The sequence below is a fragment of the Gavialis gangeticus genome, unplaced genomic scaffold, assembly GCF_001723915.1.
Source record: "Gavialis gangeticus isolate Ggan-Ray unplaced genomic scaffold, GavGan_comp1, whole genome shotgun sequence".
NCBI classification, from domain to species: domain Eukaryota; kingdom Metazoa; phylum Chordata; order Crocodylia; family Gavialidae; genus Gavialis; species Gavialis gangeticus.
The window spans coordinates 3,905,970-3,920,572 of NW_017728960.1; the positions used below are offsets into that span (position 1 = coordinate 3,905,970).

Consider the following 14,603-nt stretch of genomic DNA (forward strand, 5'->3'; position numbering starts at 1 on the left):
GACCCGCTGGCCCGGGCCACAGCGCAGAGGAGCCGCCGCCGCCGCCGCCCCCCGCAGCCCCGGGCCCGGCCCCGCAGCCCGTCCACACGCGACCCCCGAGCTGAAGCAGAGGCCAGGCCCCATGCCAGCGAGCAGAGTCACCATCCTTTATTCTCTTAAATAAAAACCGAAGGTCCGCGCGGCGCGGCGAGACACGCATCGGGCCCGAGAGCCGGCCCTGCCCGGGCACAGCCGCACATGAGACGGGAAGGCAGGGCTCAGGGGACTACAGCCGTGAAGGATGCTCCAGTGAAGGGGCCCAGGAAGGCAGAGGGCAGCCTCAGGGCACCGGAAGGCAAGTGGCTCCATGTCCAGCCCACCCTGCACCTGCAGCCCAGGCTGCCCCAAGGGCTGGGGCACAGGGCATGACCCCCTGGAGCACACAGCAGGGAGAGGGGCATGAGGCACGAAGCAGGCAAGTGGGGGATAGGAGGAATGCTGGCAGGGGAAGCAGCCCAGGCCCTCCCTGGGTGTGGGGTGCCGGGCATAGCTCCCAAAGGGCCAGCGCGGAGGCAGCCAGTAAACAACAGCTCCTTGGCCCGAGAGGGACAGGGAAAGCAGTGTAGTGCCTGAGGGGAAGGGGCAGGTGGGCACAGTTAGGCTCAGAGCCTGCTCATGCTGCTGGGAAAGGACCGGGGCACCCCATGGAGCCCCTCACATGCAGAGCAGCAGCACCAGCTCTGGAGAGCTTGAGAAGGCACCAAGCAGGCAGGCAGCAGCAGGAGGGAGCCAGGCAGCTGCCCTGCCACTGCCCTTCCCTAATAAGGGCTACCCTGCAGAAGGGCAGTGGTCCACTGCGACTCCCCTCCCCAGCCAGGCCCAGGGCATCACAACAGCTGCATCAGTCACCAAGCCTTCCCCTGGGCAGCGATTGGGACAAGAGCTTCATGGAGGGTCCTACAGGGCACCAAAAGGTGGCATTAGGTCCCCCCTCACTGGTGACACCCACACCTCCTACCCTCAGCAGTTGGCAGGGGCCAAAGGGAGCCAGGAAAGCAGACAGGCCCACACCCACAAGCCGGCTCCTACATGTAGAGGGGCACTCAGCCTCTGGGTATGGAGCATGCAGTCAGGGGAAGGGCCTCGACCTGGGAGGAAAGGGGTGGAGCAGGAGTAGGCATTAGTGTTTCCAAGCTGGGATGAGGCAGCCTCCAACCAACTGATGCAGACACAGGGACCGATGAAAGTGCAGTATGGTTTCCCCACGTGGGAGCAGCCTGTAGGTGAGGCCTGAGCCAGGGCTGGCCCAGTACTACTTGGCCTGGAAGGCATTGCTCGCTGCCCCTGCTGCGGCACTGGCTGCAGCTGTGCGCACTGCTTGGTTCGAGAATACCCCGGCAGCAAACTCCTCTTGTGCTTTCTGGAAACTGGCGCCCGTCCGACGGTATATGGAGTGGATCTAAGAGAAAGGACGGTGTCACAAATGCCTTGTGGCCCACACAGCTGCCCATAGCTGTTCCACAGGCCCTAGGCTGCAGCAGGACCTACCCAACTCAAGGAGACTCCATTGTGCAGCAGGCTCAGCTAGGCCCCTGGAGTCGGGCAAGCTGGGAGCCTGCCCTAGGCACAGCCAGGGGAGACACTCACCCTCTTCAGCATGATAACACCCAGCACAGCCACTGCCGTGAAGAGCAGGGATACCAGGATTGTGAGCACTGCCACAGCAGAGTTCTTCCTCAGCACAGTCAGACTCAATATCCAGCCACTGCAAGAAGAGGCCATCATGGAATACAAGCTCCCTGCACCCCCCAGCGCCTGTAGACACAGGCTTCTGGTACCTGCTCCAGCACAGCATGCTCCATAGGCTGGATGCCTAACCCCACGCCTGCCATGGGAAACTGGATAGCCCAGCCCCAGTCGAGGCACATGTGGCAGGGAGCAGCATGGCTGGGCTGGGGAGAGAGGAGCTGTGCCCCCTACCTGAACCCTGAGTGTGGGATGCCAACAGCCTGCAGGACATACACAATGTCTTGGATGAAGAAGATGAAGAAGAAGACAAAGAAGTTGAACGAGCTGTCGCTCCTGGAAGGGAAGGCTCAGGTTAGGGTGCGGTGCCCACAAGAACCACCTCCTTTCCCCCAGCATGGGGCCCCAAAGCAGCAGCTGACAGGACAGGAAGTCTGGCTACAGGGGCTTTACCCACAGGGAAGCGTCCTGTCCAGTTACCCACAGCCTGAGCAAGCAGTTTCCAGGGAGCACTCCTGCCAGCCCTGTACCCAAGGACTGGGGTACATGATGGGGGCAGGGGGTCGGAGGCAGCAACCCAGGATCCAGGGGAAGCTCAGGGAAGCATGGGTTTCAGAGTCAGTTATGCCTAGACCATTGCAACTTCCCCCACTTGAGTTGAGCTGGAGGTCCCTATAGTCCAGAAGCCCTTGGAAACCCATGGAGGTTTCTGGGATATCAAAGCCAAAACCAACAGCAGGGAAGTCTGCAATCTCCAAAGGACCTGGATGAAACAGCAGCCCCTGGGCCCTGGCCCACTGCTTCCCAAGCCCCAGAGCTGCAGTACGACATACCTGAAGGCTTTGTACATTGGCCTGTACCAGCACACAAAGGAGCAAGGGGTGTAGAGGAGAGCCCAGAGGATGGAGAGACCAAAGTCAGAACCAGCTGTCGGTTCCACACAGAACCAAGCCAGGGAGGCCACGAAGTTCAGGAAGAGAGCAATGGCACTGGCTGAGAGGAAGGCAGCAGGTGAGGGGTTGTGGGACACCAGGGCCCAGCCCTCCCCACAGTAGCACCCCATTCTTATAAGGACAGGGAGGCATATGCCCAGGCCCTGGCCCCAGTCTGCACCCTGCCCCCAGCACAGCATAGTCTCTGCACCCTGGGCCCACCCCAGCTCACCCATCCAGAGGTAGTACATAGTGGAGACAGTTTTCTGGAACTCCATGGGGATTTCCACTGGGATGTCCTGGTAGAAGCAGGGCTTCATGGGGCAGAAGGAGGGCAGCGGGGGCCAGTTGTTCTGTTTCACTGCCAAGCCACAGGGAAGGTGTGAGACCGGAGCAGGAGCAGGCCAGAGCCTGCTGGGCCCCAGCAGCAGGGTGACATTTGCCCTTCCCCCACCACGAGCAGCTCCAGCACGTACTTGCAGCACTTCCCAGAGCAGCATTTTGCAGCTCCCGCTCCCGCCTGTCCAGCTCCTCTGCCTTCCGGTTCAGTTCCTCTTGCCTCTTCAGCAGCTCGGCTGTGGCTGCCGCCGTGGACGCCTAATGGTGGAAGCAGCAGGAGGGGTCAGTTTGCATGGCCCAAGCACCAGCTGCTCCCACACTCCCTTCTTGGACTCCACCCAAGGGCACCAACCCCTCTCAGGCAGCGGTCGGGCCTGGCCCCGTTACCTGAGTGCCATAGGAACCATAGTTCTTGGGCTCTGTGGGGCTTGGCTTCCTGGGGGGCTGCATAGCGGGGGCTGGCGGCTGAGGCACGCTGGCAGCCGGTGGAGGAGGTTGAGTGCCCGCCTGTGGCTGGTAGAGAGGGGGCGGCTGCAGCGGACAGAGAAACACCTTCAGTCACCGAGATTGCTCGTGGCGCAGGGCAAGTGCCAGGGCGACAGCAGGGAGCAGTTAAGAGACAGAGCAACCGAGAGCACAGACTGGAGATGCCAGTTCCCAAGTGCGTGGGGACAGGGGCCTAAGGCATTGCCCTGTCTGGCCAGGGGAGTCCCCAAGCCCTCGCTCCAGGCACAGGCCCAAGTGCCGCAGCTGCAGCAGGTCTCGTGCCCTGACAACTGCACGAGCCTGGTGCTGCTTGCTCCCCTCGACGCCACGCCGACAGCCCAGCTGAAGGCCCGCAGCAGCCCTGCTGCCCCAGGCTCCTCACCCCCGGGGTGTCGAAGGGGTTGTACACGTCCAGCGTCGCATACTCCGCGCTGCCCTCGTGCTGCACCACGGCGGGATCCTACAAGACATCGACCGCGCTCACGTGCCAGCCGCGGCTCCGGGGCCCTCCCTGCTCCCCCCCTGCCCCGGGGGCTGCCCACTCCCGGGGTCCCCGCAGACCCCACCGACGACCGCAGCCCCCGGGGTCCCACCACCACCCCAACGCACAGCCCCTGAGCGCCACCGCCCCGAGCTCGCCCCCAGATCCCCCCCACCGCCCGGAGCGGGCCGGGCCGCGGGCGCACCTCGAAGGGGTTGCTGGGCGCCCCGAAGGGGCCGAGCCCGTGCTGGGCCATGTCGAGAGCGCCGGGACCCCCCGCCTGGACAGAACCAGAGGCCTCCGCTGCCCCCCGCCCGCCGCTTATTGGCTGCCACGCCTCTGACGTCACCAGCCCCGCCCACCGCGCCGGGGAACCCCCGCAGCGGCCCCGCCATGCGCATGCGCCCCCCAGCCCGCCCCATGGGGTGCACGTGATACGTCCGCCGCGCTGCATGCTGGGAGGGGCCAGCGCCCCGCCCGCTCCGAGCCTACCCCTGGGGGGCGGGGCTTGCCGGGCACGTGGTCGCAGCCGCGGGCCACGCCGGGAGTTGTGGTCTCCAGAGAGCCGGGGTGGGGTCCAACCTGCGCTGCCATTTTGTTGTCGCTGCGCCCGTCGAGGGGCCGCCCCGTGTCCTCCCCCCCCGGGCCCCCAGCAGACACACACTGAGGCGGCGGCGTCTCGAGGGTTTAATGGCTACGGCCCGGCGCAAGGCACTGATCCGAGCTTGCCTGGGGCCTGGTCACACCAGGTGCGGGCCGAGCTGCCCGTTCCCTGGGGCCCAGGGTAGGCTCCGCGCCCCTAGGCACCAGGGCCCTGTCCCATGGCAGGAGCCGCCTCCGCCGCTGGCCTGGGTCACACGAGCAGGCGCTGCCGGCACAGCCGTGGGGCCTGCGCTGGGCTCTCGCCTCCGTTCTTCCACGAGCCGGGGTCCAGGGCTGCCAACCCGGCAAAGGGCCTCACCAGTGCTGCGAGGGCCCGACCCGCTGGCACCTTTGCGCCAGCTGCCCGCAGCTGCTGCATGTCTGCCTCGTTCTGGGGAGGAAGGGGAAGGAGACGGGGGTTAGTGCAGGATGTCAGGAGCTGATCCCACCCCCTCCCTGCGTGACTGGGACTGTTAGCGCAAAAATTTCCTCCCTTCCCAGTTGGAGCTGCGGTGCACGGCAATGAGCAACCAGGGAGCAGGGACAGACCCGGAGCCGAGAGCTGTGAGGGCACGTGGGCAGGGCTGCCCAGCCTCTGCAGCCCCCGAGCCCGTCTCCAGCAGCACTCCCAGGCTCTAACCCAAACCTGCTCCGGTTGAGCGGCCCACAAAGCAGCTGAGTTGCCCCCCAGCAGGAAGACCCTCACCTCGGGCAGCCGGTATTTCTCCCGGAGCTGGGCCCTCATGGCTGCACGCTCGGCTTTCTTCTGAGCGTAGAAGGCGTCCCGCTCGCTTCTGCACTGGAAAGAAGAGCGTCAGCAGGCTACAGCTCAGGGCTTGCCTGGGGCAGGGGGAATGACAGGCTTTACCAGGGGGCAGGAACCTTAGGCCAGAGAAGGCTGTGCCACCCCTTGGGCCAGCTGCCCCACAACCCCCTGCCGGTCCCAGCCATACTCTGTGCTCACCCTGGGCATAACAGGAGCAAGAGGAAGGAAATTAAGCTGCCTGAAGATGGCTCCATACAGACAGACCCATCACAACAGGCTCCCTGTGTGTGAGTCTTGGGGATACAAACCAAGCAGCTGGGCCAGAATCTCAACAGCTCCCTGAGCTGGAAGCGGCAGGGCTCTTACTTCTCCTGGGCCTTCGGGTTGTGGTGTTCTCCTGGGCCCTTTGTGAAGCCTCCTTGGGTCTGGAAATCCTTGTCCTTGAGGTCAGCAGAGATGCAGGAGAAAAGCTGTTTCACTGGGACTCTGAAAGCCGATTTTACCGCAGACTCCATGAATGGAAAACGGGCTGGAGGCTGTGAGCAGAGGCCGGAGCAGAGGAAGCGGTGACAGTAGCTAGTGCTGTCCAAGCAACAGAAACAGAACTTGGGTGCCAGGACCCAACCCCCCAGCCACGAGCCTAGAGCATGGGGAGGCACCACTGTAGGGTTTACCTAGCCAAGCTAGTCAGCAAGGAATCTGCAGCAAGACAGAATTCAGATGGCTTTGCACCTCCTGGTTCTCCAACACCTCATACTTGGTTGTTAGCCACACAACAGCGAGCTCAGTGAATGCCCTGTGCCAAGATACTCGCTCATTTTTCTGGGAACCAGTTACGTAGGGCACGCAAGAACCACCTGCCTGGCCAGGGACGGGCCTGTGAATTCAGTACCTGGCGGCACTTGCACTGGCCCCAAGGCTGCGGAGCATTCTCCAATCCCCAGGGTCTGGAGAGGAGCTGCAGGGAGCGTGCATGGCTGCAGCTCTGCTGTACTCCCCCACAAGAGCACCAGCCTGATAGCACTTCACCTCCCTAGAGCTGTCAGGTTCTGGGCAGTGCTGTGGCCTTGGTCTTTCAGGCTGTACAGGGAACATGGGGGAGGGTGTGAAGGGCAGGAATCCTTTCAACTCCAGGGCCCCTAGCTGGGACAGGAATGGGCAGACGTTAGAACTGCCTCTCACCTGCGCTCCTCCGGGTGCTGACAGCTAGCACAGCAGCCTCTGGTTCTGCTGGGCTCACTCCTAGGTGCTGCCTGGTCTGTCTCCACAGCGGCTTTGAAGAAGCAGCGCTGAGGAACACAAATTAAAGCTCCCAGCCCAAGCTCTTTAAGTTGGGATCAGAAGCACACAAAGACAACTCAATGTCACCCACCCTGGTCTCAAACTCAGCCCCCACTAACTGCAGCTGAAGCTGGGCTTTCCTTTATCCCTCAAAGTGATGACAGGGTGCTAGGCTAGGACCGTCTGCCATAGCCATATGGTGCATCAGCAGAGCAATAAGCACCCTACATAATGGCTCCTCGTGCATCTGTCTCATCTCCCCTCAGCCCCCCAGGGCTTTTCCAGCACACGAGCCAAGAATTGTTGTGAACACTCCACTATCAGCCACGGCCCTGCCAGCTCCCCTGGGAGCAATCTGCGTGTCCTTGTGTTTGGGTAACAAGAGCCTGCCAAGGGATTATTAGTTATGGCGGCACCCAGACTCGGATGTTGCAGCAGCCACCGCTCTCAACCAGTGCTGCCACTCCCTAAATCCAGGGGACAGCACGAGGCCTGAGGGCTTGGACTCACTCCACTTTGCAGGGACATTAGGAGCCCATGGCACTTACTGAAGCCCAGGTTTGCCACAGTGACCTTGGCCTAAAATAGCCTCTGCCCTTCCAGTCATAGGACCCGGCTGCATTTCACATTTGGCTCTTTCCGACCACCAAACATTGATTGTGAGAAGCAGAGGCTGCTCCAGAGTAGAGCCAGCATGTGCTCTACTTCCTACACAAGGGTTCCTGATGACCTGGACCCCCTTCAGCCTGGATTGCTGGGTACCAAGACAGGGAGAGCTAGGGGCAGAGCTAGCCCCTGCAGAGACATGAAGGCCCAGCCTTACTAACATGGCCTACCAACAAGAGGGCTATGGAGCCTGGAGGCTTGCAGGAGGGCACTTACAAAGGAGAGGAGTCTGGTGATGAACTCTAGCTGTCCTTGGCTTTGGCCTACTCAGAGCTGGCCATGGAAGCAGCCTGGGCATGGGACTGCCCCCCCTGGGGCTCAACTTGGATCCAGCCCCAGCCCCCGCATAGCAACCCTGGCTGCTGAATTGCAACAGCTCGGTCAAAGCCAGCCAGCAAGGCCCCTGCTTTCTAGTGTAACAACACAGGAACAGACCCTCCCTCTACAGGGAAGAGGAGAAGATTGGAGGTACAAGTCACCAAAGCAGGGGGCCAATGACACCCACCCTGACTGCTGTCAGGGCAGTACAGGCCAAAGCCAGACCATGGGGAGATGGCAGGCAAACCAGGCCCCACCAGTCTGGATGCATATTGGGAAGATGCCCTGGAAGGTTAAGTCACTTCATATTTATTTTCACAAAGACTGTACAAAATTCTTATAAAACTCTGGTGTGGGGATGGGCTATGACATCGATCCAAAAAATAATTCCCATGCAATCCCACCAGCTTCATAACTTACAAGGAAAGGAAGAGCTACAGGCAGCCAGGAGCCCCGGGGTATTCACACTCTGGGGGGCAGGGGATGAGGACCAGAGACAAAGCAACATGTGAAGAAAAGTATTTACATCATGGACATACAGGCCCCATGTTTTAGGGCAACGGCGGCAGCAGCAGCAGCAAGTCAGGCCCACGGCTCGGAGGCTAATATAGAATATGGGCTATGTACAGTATCTCACATATTAACAGCTTTACACAGTAACAAAAGGGTCCAGGAGTCTTTCTTGTATAAAAAAGCACCAAGTGTCTGATACAAATCACGCAGGCCTCCACAGGGGCTAGAACCTGAGGGCACGCTGGTGTCAGCAGTGTCACCGGCTGATGTCTCGGCTAGAGTCCCACACCTTTGTGCTCAGCTCCATCTTCAGCACGTCGAAGAATGGGTGCTTGAGTGCCTCGGCCAGGGTGACGCGCTTGGATGGCTCGTACTCCAGCATGCTCTCGATGAGGTCGAAGAGGCGGTGGTGGTCCTCAGCCTCTGAGGTCAGGTACCTCTGGGGAAGGAGGGAGGGGTCAGGGTGGCAGGCACCAGGGCCCGTGGACCTTGCCCAAGCATAGCTGGATGTTCTCACTTCCTGGGGTCATAGCTGGGGTGCCTTAGTAAGAGTATGCATGATTTAGGGCCTGCTCCCCCATCCCAGAACTCCCACGGGTTTTCTTCCCTCTCCCATCCCAGACAGATGGTCAAGTTCTTGCCACCTTTCCCACTATGCCCTCAGTCTCCAGTGGAAGTCCCAGGCCACACTAAGAAGCCACATAAGCAAAGCCTCTTGGTGGTTCCCAGCAGACTACGGTCACAGCCCTGCTGGTTGCAGAGCCTGGGTTCTTGTAAGCCATGGCAGGCACAGAGCGTTCCAGGGGAGAAGGGTGCCCTAGCTCAGAGCTCCTGCCCATCCTGCTCTCTTGCCTTACCCGCAGTGGTTTGCAGTTCTCACGGACATAGCGGCCTGCAGAAGTGTTCTCATCCCAGTCCAGGCGACCATGGTAGAAATACTTTTGCTTCCTGCCAAGATAAAGTAGCAGAAAGGCGTGGGTACTGGTGCCATAGCCATGCCCCAGCAGGGACTCACCCAGACACCTGCCTCCCCGCTGCTACAAACCACTGTGGCCAAGCAGCAGTGCAGATAGAAAAATGACCCTCCCCGGCAGTCCCTGGGCCCTGCAGCTGAGAGGAGTCTACCCAGGCCCAACTTCCTGGGAGGGGAGGGGGGCTCCGTTCCACAGCAGCCAGCCTTGCTCACCTGGTCTTCCGGATCATGCGAGAAGGAATTGGCCCCAGAATCCTTTCCATCATGGCTAGATGCTCCCGATTGTCGTGGGTCTAGAAGAGAGAACAGGTTGGCCCTGCACACCAAGCAAAAGCACATGGCAGACTCCACCCCCTTTATGCAAGCATCTGCCTCCTATAGCTCCAGGCTGCTGGGCACAGAGAGGATGTGGTTCTCACCTGGAACAGGGTGAAGCCCACATAGTACTCAAAGATGATGCAGCCAATGCTCCACACATCACAGGGCTGGCTCCAACCGAGCTCTAAGAGATAGAGAGATTATCACCAGAGTGAAAAAGCAGTGGCTATGCAAGCCCTGCAAAACGCAGCTGCCAAAGAGACTCCCACCCCACAGTCCACACTAACAGGTACTGTGCTGTGGAAGCAGAGCCCTGAGCTCCAAGCCTGGCTGCCTTTCTAGGACCAGCACATTGACTACTGGATGTCAAGTGGTTTTCCCAATGGGCTCTGCAAAGTCCACAACACCAGGTGTGAAGCTGGGGCCACTGTCGTACACCCAGCAGGCAGGGCTACAATGTGCATCTAGTATGATGAGCCCTTTGGACATGGGTGCTAGCCCTTGAGGGTCTCTGGCTGGGCCGAGGCTGCTGACCTACCTAGGATGACCTCCGGGGCCCGGTAGTGCCGGGTGGAGACAATCGTGCTGTGGTGCTCGTGATCAAACGTGGCGCTGCCAAAATCCACCACCCTGATGGCTGTGCTCTTCACACTCCGCTCATCCCGCTTCTAAGACAGGAGAACAAGATGCTGGCGTCACGGTCTCACCACGCAAGCACAGTTCCTCAGGCAGCTAGTGCCCAGGCAGGGACCGCAGATGCCAATACTTTGTAGATGCGTGGGACTGACAGCCACCTTTTAGCCCTGCCCATCCACTATGCCCAGAAAACAAGCCATGAGGCTCCTCTCAGACCCCAAGACCCTTGAAGCCCTGCTGCTTGACTACAGAACAAAGTACAGGCTGTTCACGAGCTGCCCAGAACCTGAACTGACACATGAACCCCGTGAATCCCACCTCATCTGGGACAGGGGAGACCACTCCCAAGGAGCTCCCTACAGCACCGTCACAAGTGCCCTGCCCAGCCATGCATGCTGTTTTCATAGCATTCCCACCTCCCACAGGGCTGGGGACACCAGGATCCCCCAAAGCTACCCCTTTACCTTTTCCAAGTTGTAGGTGAGCTCATAGTCAGAGCTCACAAAGAGGATGTTCTCAGGTTTGAGGTCTGTATGGGTGAGCTTATTGTCATGTAGAACTGGGGAAGAAAGGGGATCAGTCAGGGGTGTGATAGCTGCACGGCCAAGCCTAAGGGTTAAACCATCCATTAACCCACCCATACCATCTCCAGTTTGACACCACATTCAGCAACCACTGCAAACTACCCAGCTCTTCCCCAGCCAAAAGGCAGGTGGGCCTGGGTCCTGGAGGCTCAGCACACAGAGCCTCTGGACAGATGGAAAGCAGATGCCCAGACCTGTGCCCACACCTCCTGTGCAGCCAGGCAAGGGACAGTGGGTTTTCCCCTAACCCTGGTGGGCAGGAATGGTTCAGCCTTGGGATTCACAGGGCAGTCCTTCTGACAGCAGCCGGTTGCCATGGCCCATCAGTTGCAGAACTGAGCCGCTGAGGCCAGGGCTCACACTCTGTCATGCACATTGCCAGCTCAGCGCGAAGGTGGCAGCACCGACACTCACATCTCACTGCCTGGCACACCTGGAAGGCCATGTGCCGCACTTGGTGGATGGGGTAAGGCAGATAGTTGTTATCCTTCAGGAAGTCGAACGTGCTGAGCCCCAGCAGCTCAAAAGAGATGCACATGTGGCCGTGGTAGTCGAACCAGTCGAACATCCGCACGCAGAGGCTGAGAGAAGATGCTGGGGTTACGGGCAGTCATGCCGCTCGCACCCCTGCCCTGCTCTCACTGTGCTGTCACTCCATCCACGGCACAACTCACGGAAGAGCCAGGTGCCTACGAGAAGCTGTCCCAAGGCCAACCCTGTCCTCAGCCAGGTCAATGAACAGGGACAGCCCAGACTTCCTACACTCCCACACACAATACTCACTTCTTGTTCTCTGGGTCCTTCTCATTTATCTTCTCCAGCACGTTGATTTCCAGCCGCGCAGCCTCCTTGTACTTCTCCACGTTCTTTATGATTTTGAGTGCAACACGTGCACCACCCCTGGGGAGAGGCAGGAACAGGACTGTGAGCCTGAGGCCCACGTGGCTCCGAGGGACATGGACACCACAACCTCCACCCATCCTGGGGCCACATGTTAGAGCCCCAGTGACCCCTAGCAGCTGAGACAGCAGATTTTACCCCCTGGTCCATCCCAGCCCATTCCATGGGGACCATGAACAGGGCTGGATCAGATCAGTGCACACCAAGTCTGCATAAGAAGGGACTTGATTGCCCTGACACTCCAGCCCCCACATGAGCAAGGCTGCTGAACCTGTGCTTCCCCCCAGGAAGGCAGCAGCCTGGCGTGGTGTTGCCAGCTTGGCAGCACGCCTACCTCCGGTGATCCACGCACTGCACCACTCGGCCAAATGTGCCTTCTCCTAGGGTGCTAATGATCTCATCTGGGAGGCAGGAGGGGAGAGAGAGAGAGAGGGAGGGAGAGAGAGAGAGAGAGAAATGGCCATGAGGTGGAGAGCGGGACCTGGCTGTGGCACGTACACAAGGCAGAGAAGAATGCATTGCAACACCTAGCCTGCACGCTGGAGACCGGCAGGGCGGAAGGCCAAGACCGGTTGCACAAGGCAACTGCCCTACGTCCCTGGCACTGCAGTAACAGTATAGAATATATATGTAGCTTTAATAAAAGGGGGCGGAGGGGGAGAGAGGGCTTCTCTTTAATAAACAATGAAAATAAAATGAAACAAAGATAAGACAGATCTGCGACTGCGATGGGAGCTTAACTAGAGAGCTAAATTATGTTACGATTCGGCTGTACATCTTTCTTGTAGCCAGTCGCCGACGCGATAGATCAGATGCCCCTCGTCGTCATCTTCCACACTCTTGGCCCTTCTGCTGCTCGGTCGACTCCGCTGCTGGCCCGGGCAGACAGGGAATTCATCATTCACCAGCCAATCAGATTTCAAACCAGCGCAGCAGCCGGCGTCACGCATTGGTTGGTTTGGAAATTCACATGGTTGTTTGAGGAGGGGTTGCAGGAGATTCCCAGCCAATTCATACGGCACAGAGGAATATATAACGATAGGGATATTGCAAGGGAACATGTCAAGATACAACACACTAGCTCAGAAAAGAAAAAAAAACAGTTTGCTTTTCGTTGTAGCAAAAAAAAAAAAAAAAAAAAATTTTTTTTTTTTTTTAAAAAAAAAAAAAAATTTTTTTTTTTTTTTAAAAAAAAAAAAAAATTTTTTTTTTTTTTTAAAAAAAAAAAAAAAAAAAAAAAAAGGATTAAGAAAAAAAAAGAAAAAAAATCCTACAAAATAGCCCCACCCGAACCAGCGCCAGAGCCAAGACAAGCAGGGGGAAAGGGGGGGCCCCCGGAGGGAGCCGGCTGCTCTCGCTCTTCCGGGGCTTTGGATAGGAACGGTGCTGACATTCAGGTTTGCATTAAAGCCAGGAAAGCACACCGAGACACGGCTCTGCAGCCGAGGCTCAGTGGCTGCAGTGAGGGGCTCACGTCCTTGCATCAGCTGCCATGGAAGGGCAGCTGCAGGCGGCGCACCACAAAATCCTTCAAAACAAAGGGCCAGGCCGCCCCCACATGGCCCCCTCCCCATTCCAACAGCCCAAGCCATGGCTTTCCCCCAATGCCATAGAGAAGGAAGAGCTAGGAGGCTTCAGAAGCAAGTGTCTACACAACATTTCATCCAGAACCAGACAGACCTCACTAGTAACTGCCCCAAGGCCGATCGGATACCTCCAAGTCCACCCTCCACCCCCTCAACGAAGCCGGTCCTGGCGACTAGCTCCCCGAGAGATGGGGAATGGGGAAGAGGAAAAGCCTAAGACAAGTCAGACAAGAGACTGCACCAAAAAAGAAAGAGTTCCTGCCACGGTTCTTCAGCTAGGAAACCCCACACTTCAGAGGGACCAGCCAGAAGCCCAGGGGCTTGACCCCCACCCCGAATACAAAGCCCTTGACCTGGAGCAGCCCCAAGGCACAGCCAGGCCACAGCAGGCATTGGTGAGAGCCCCAGGTGCAGAGATCATGCGTCTTGGCCCTAACGGACGTGGAAGGCAAGTGGCAGAACAGACAAGAAAAGGAAGCCAAGACACTATGCTGGGAAGAGCCTGCATGGCTGTCTCTATCTGAATGACTGCTCCACAGGCCGATTCACTCGACCAGAGCCCCCTCGCGTAGCAGGGGCCGGAGCCAGGCACTGTGCCTCCAGCTCAGACACAGGGGGCTGGGCCTCCTGCCACAGACCGCCCCGAAAGAGAAGCACAGCTGTGGCCTGGCAGGGGCCAGGCTCTTGGCCACAGCCGGACTGAGCTCTCTGTAGCAAGGAAGGCAGAGCCCCGCGCGGGAGAGCCTACGGTACCGTAACACCAACACCAGCGCACAACAGCGGCAGGGATGCAGGCTGGGGGCTGCAGCCCCTGCGGACAGCGGTTACCCCCGACAGACCTCGGGACCCGCCTGCGTCCTCCAGGGACCGGGCAGCCACGGCTCTGGCATGTCGAGGGGCGGCCAGGAGCTGCTGCCCGCACCAAGGTTGTTTAGTTATTTCAAGCGCACTCAGAAACCATGTAAGGAAGGAAGTTTGCTACTTACCCAGCTCGCCACCTGGGAGAGAAAGGTTAAGGGGCAGCGTGCAGTCGGGTACTCACCGATGAGGAGCGACTAAAGGACCGGCTGCGGCGCCGTCTCCGCCTGTGCTTACGCCGGCTGCTCTTGCAGCTCCGGTAGCTGCCCTCGCGGTCCCGGGAGCGCCGGTACTCGTAGGAGTGGCGGTACTCGGCGTCGTAGTAGGCCTCTCCACGCTCGCGGCTGTAGTCGTTGCGCCGGTAGCTGTCACAGTAGCGCCGGTCGTAGGCGCGCCGGTCCACTGAGTGGTCGTCGTAACTAGGGCAGGAGAAGAGTGGCTAGGACCTGCCCCATGACGGCAGCCCCGGGCTGCAAGGACGGGGCAGCTCCACGCAGGGAAGCCGGGCCGGGCCCCGCGGTGGCGGGCACTCACCTCCGGGAGCGTACGTGGTAGCTGTCCTCCCGCCGGTGCCGCCGGTCCCGCTCGCTGATGCTGTA

The 14,603-nt window shown here is 59.4% G+C and overlaps 3 protein-coding genes across 3 annotated transcripts; all 3 read right to left on the reverse strand.

Moving 5' to 3' along the window:
- Positions 1 to 132: 132 nt before the first annotated feature.
- SCAMP3 (secretory carrier membrane protein 3) lies at positions 133 to 4,278 on the reverse strand. Its single transcript, XM_019528045.1, has 9 exons — positions 4,169 to 4,278; positions 3,865 to 3,942; positions 3,384 to 3,527; positions 3,134 to 3,254; positions 2,890 to 3,018; positions 2,559 to 2,718; positions 1,960 to 2,061; positions 1,627 to 1,744; positions 133 to 1,438 (listed from the first exon to the last, which is right to left on the reverse strand). The coding sequence occupies exons 1-9, from the start codon at positions 4,217 to 4,219 to the stop codon at positions 1,292 to 1,294; spliced, it is 1,050 nt and encodes a 349-aa protein (XP_019383590.1). The 5' UTR covers positions 4,220 to 4,278; the 3' UTR covers positions 133 to 1,291.
- Positions 4,279 to 4,816: 538 nt separating this feature from the next.
- On the reverse strand, positions 4,817 to 6,039 carry LOC109294680 (complexin-3-like). Its single transcript, XM_019513165.1, has 3 exons — positions 5,738 to 6,039; positions 5,312 to 5,399; positions 4,817 to 4,996 (listed from the first exon to the last, which is right to left on the reverse strand). Exons 1-3 carry the CDS (start codon positions 5,884 to 5,886, stop codon positions 4,817 to 4,819), a joined length of 417 nt encoding a protein of 138 aa, XP_019368710.1. The 5' UTR covers positions 5,887 to 6,039.
- A 1,885-nt stretch (positions 6,040 to 7,924) lies between these two features.
- Positions 7,925 to 12,696, reverse strand: CLK2 (CDC like kinase 2). Its single transcript, XM_019528030.1, has 10 exons — positions 12,336 to 12,696; positions 11,895 to 11,961; positions 11,444 to 11,560; positions 11,075 to 11,241; positions 10,541 to 10,635; positions 9,979 to 10,108; positions 9,542 to 9,624; positions 9,336 to 9,415; positions 9,007 to 9,097; positions 7,925 to 8,588 (listed from the first exon to the last, which is right to left on the reverse strand). Exons 1-10 carry the CDS (start codon positions 12,619 to 12,621, stop codon positions 8,406 to 8,408), a joined length of 1,299 nt encoding a protein of 432 aa, XP_019383575.1. The 5' UTR covers positions 12,622 to 12,696; the 3' UTR covers positions 7,925 to 8,405.
- Positions 12,697 to 14,603: the final 1,907 nt, after the last annotated feature.

Coding starts and splice junctions, on each gene's coding strand:
- SCAMP3 (XM_019528045.1), bottom strand. CDS start 4,219: ATGGCCCAGCACGGGCTCGGCCCCTTCGGGGCGCCCAGCAACCCCTTC. Junction 2,719..2,889: donor TATGTACTACCTCTGGATGG/GTGAGCTGGGGT, acceptor CCTTCCTCTCAG/CCAGTGCCATTGCTCTCTTC. Junction 2,062..2,558: donor CCAATGTACAAAGCCTTCAG/GTATGTCGTACT, acceptor CTTCCCTTCCAG/GAGCGACAGCTCGTTCAACT.
- LOC109294680 (XM_019513165.1), bottom strand. CDS start 5,886: ATGGAGTCTGCGGTAAAATCGGCTTTCAGAGTCCCAGTGAAACAGCTT. Junction 5,400..5,737: donor AACCCGAAGGCCCAGGAGAA/GTAAGAGCCCTG, acceptor TTTCCAGTGCAG/AAGCGAGCGGGACGCCTTCT. Junction 4,997..5,311: donor AGAAATACCGGCTGCCCGAG/GTGAGGGTCTTC, acceptor CTTCCTCCCCAG/AACGAGGCAGACATGCAGCA.
- CLK2 (XM_019528030.1), bottom strand. CDS start 12,621: ATGTTCCCTTGCAATATCCCTATCGTTATATATTCCTCTGTGCCGTAT. Junction 10,109..10,540: donor TCACCTACAACTTGGAAAAG/GTAAAGGGGTAG, acceptor CTCCTGTCTTAG/AAGCGGGATGAGCGGAGTGT. Junction 8,589..9,006: donor AGAACTGCAAACCACTGCGG/GTAAGGCAAGAG, acceptor CTCCTTCCCCAG/AGGTACCTGACCTCAGAGGC.